Source organism: Stylophora pistillata, chromosome 3 (assembly GCF_964205215.1).
Source record: "Stylophora pistillata chromosome 3, jaStyPist1.2, whole genome shotgun sequence".
Lineage (NCBI taxonomy): Eukaryota > Metazoa > Cnidaria > Anthozoa > Scleractinia > Pocilloporidae > Stylophora > Stylophora pistillata.
Genome location: NC_142521.1, coordinates 19,282,501 through 19,285,000, shown reverse-complemented (window position 1 = coordinate 19,285,000; position 2,500 = coordinate 19,282,501). Strand labels below are relative to the sequence as shown.

The 2,500-nt window shown below is 35.0% G+C and overlaps 2 protein-coding genes and 1 long non-coding RNA gene across 5 annotated transcripts in view; 1 reads left to right on the top strand and 2 right to left on the bottom strand.

Annotated features, from left to right (window-relative positions):
• Positions 1-2,433, top strand: part of LOC148734910 (uncharacterized) — a 3,566-nt gene extending 1,133 nt beyond the window's left edge. Inside the window, exons 2-3 of the mRNA XM_088754022.1 lie at positions 1-105; positions 252-2,433. The exon at positions 1-105 is cut by the window's left edge and continues 83 nt beyond it. Coding sequence (XP_088610148.1) covers positions 1-105; positions 252-1,165 — 1,019 coding nt within the window. The 3' untranslated portion in view covers positions 1,166-2,433. The remainder of the gene's footprint in view (positions 106-251) is intronic.
• LOC148734906 (uncharacterized) overlaps positions 1-2,500 on the bottom strand; it is a 69,347-nt gene that overhangs the window by 13,335 nt on the left and 53,512 nt on the right. The gene's annotated exons all lie outside the window — the stretch shown is intronic.
• LOC148734909 (uncharacterized) overlaps positions 1,177-2,500 on the bottom strand; it is a 2,810-nt gene continuing 1,486 nt past the window's right edge. The window contains exon 2 of the mRNA XM_088754021.1: positions 1,177-2,500. This exon is cut by the window's right edge and continues 1,137 nt beyond it. Coding sequence (XP_088610147.1) covers positions 1,928-2,500 — 573 coding nt within the window. The 3' untranslated portion in view covers positions 1,177-1,927.

The window sequence follows — 2,500 nt, the reverse complement described above, 5'->3', positions numbered from 1 at the left end:
GTACGTCCAAAGAGTGTGTGTGGAATGTTCCAATAGGAAACAAGACTGTAATCAAGCCCTCTAGAATTTGTGATATGGAGTGGAAGGCTTCAAAGCTAAATAAAGGTATGTTATTATGTTTAAAATTCTAAACAAAGTATTTACAGTATGTATACTGGATAGACATAAGTGTTATCTGGGGACATAAATAAGAAAGTTCTTATTAGCTTGTAACCTAGCAATTAATTTACTTTTATTTTGTGTTTTTCTAGAGACGACCAGACCTGCCATCGATAGTCGCCGAAAGTTATTCAATTCACATGAAGAGTTGAAGCCCCTGACTCCAAAAGGAAAGAGGAAGTCGTTTTATAATAATTTGAAGGACTTGTTGCCAGAATCGGCATTCATCAAATTAGCAACGGCTGAGTTTGAGGAACCGTGTTCAACTTCCGTTACAATAGAAATTAATACTGAAGTACCTGAATGTGTAATGCCTAAGTCATCAAAGAAAGACTTAAGTGCTGATGATATACATCTGATTGAACAAGGCACCATTGGTCAGTCTGAGAATGAGGCATGGCACGATTACAGAAAAGGCCGATTAACTGCCTCTAATTTCTATAGAGTGTACACAAAAGTTGAAGCCCTTAAAACTAAGGGGGGTGATGCACAGGAACTAGTGGACACAATCCAGGGTAAAAGTAATGGACCATCGGAACATTTACCTGCTCTAAAATATGGAAGAAACATGGAGAAAGTTGCTAAGGATAAGTATGTGAAACTGTTTCAGAGGGAGCACAAAGATGCAAAATTCAGAGAGTGTGGACTATTTATTGATGAATCTGACCAATTCATTGGAGCATCCCCTGATCTGCTTGTTGAATGTTCCTGTTGTGGATTAGGGGTGCTAGAAGTGAAGTGCCCTTATTCTATTGTTAATGATTTACCATCAGAAGACAATCTTTCCTACCTGGTAAAGATTAATGGCAAAATTGTCTTGAAAGAGAAGCATGCATATTTTGCACAGATACAGGGACAAATGGCTGTGACAAAGAGAACATGGTGTCACTTCCTGGTCTACACCCAAAAGGGTTATCATCTGGAGCTAATCAAGTTCAATAATGATTACTGGGAAAAGATAAAGCAAAACCTAATTTGGTTTTATAATAAGTATTTAAGTGAATGAATGCTCGTTAATTATAACTTGATACAAAACTTTATTTACATGGTGTAAACACTAAAAATACATTTGTACATTTTATATACAATTTAGAATTTTTACAATTTCATATCTGGAAAAACTGGTCTGACAGTTCTAAATTGAACTCAAATAGTCTCTGAATAGAACAGTAAAATTGTCTGTTGTGGAAACTGGAATGGATGAATCAAATCATGAAATTTTATACAAGTAATGCATTGACCACACTTCAGTATGATTGAAAATGTTACAGTTTGATATTGTTTGCAGTTATATATATAATAATAATAAATAATATATTATTTATTTGTGTTCAGCGACACATGAGCTGTGAAATGAAGAAAAATATTTACAAATTATATCTAATGATTGTAATCACTCTACCAGAATAATTTTTCTCTTGTGAGGTCCTTGTGGTGCAAATAATATAACAGTTCTTATTCAGAGTGCACATACTTAATAGCTGAAGCATTAAATGGTACTAAATCATACTAATACTTAAGTTTCTTGTTATGTACCATTATCAACGCTATTTAGTATTATTTGGTACCATTTGTATGAAAGATTAAGTGATTGCACTCTATACTAGTTGCTAGTAAATACTTAGTAGAGCAGAGATTTTGAATAACATTTAACCTAAGAAAGAACTTAGACTAATACATATTGGTATCCTCTAAATTTATGAAGTTTATATTCTTTCATGGGTTAAATGCTGTCAATCTTTTTAGCTATTTGTACATTTCTTGTTAATCATTTTTTACCCAAGGGTCTATACAAGTTACATAAGGCTGCACAAATAAGTACAATGTTGTCTATACTGCCAAGCAGTGATATTGGTAGTTCATGCTTTATCAGTCTAAACGTCTTCAACCGTCTTATTGCTTGCTCAACAAAGATTCTAAGATTTGCAATTTCTTTTGTTTTAGCAACTTCAGCTTTAGTGAACTGCTCTTGTCCACGTTTACCAGGGGGGATGTGTAGTCTTGAGCTTCTGATTAAGAGGTCTTCAGCAATTGTGAATCCACGGTCTGCCATCACTTCATCGCCAGGTTCAATGATATCATAAAATGATGATTCTCTTGTCAGATGCACATCTGAAGTTCTCCCTCCCCATGCTTTGGATAAGAAATTGAAAAAACCATGTGGTGTTATTGATACCAACAGCTTAGCAGTGTTGTGATGCTTGTAGTCTGACCACGTAGCTGCTCTAAGGTTTGGGTCGCTTGGGGTTTCAATAAATATTTCTGTGCAATCAATGATGTGGCGTACATTAGAGTAGCCTGGCTTTTTAAACTTTGCGGGCAAAGTTGCTTTCACAACATC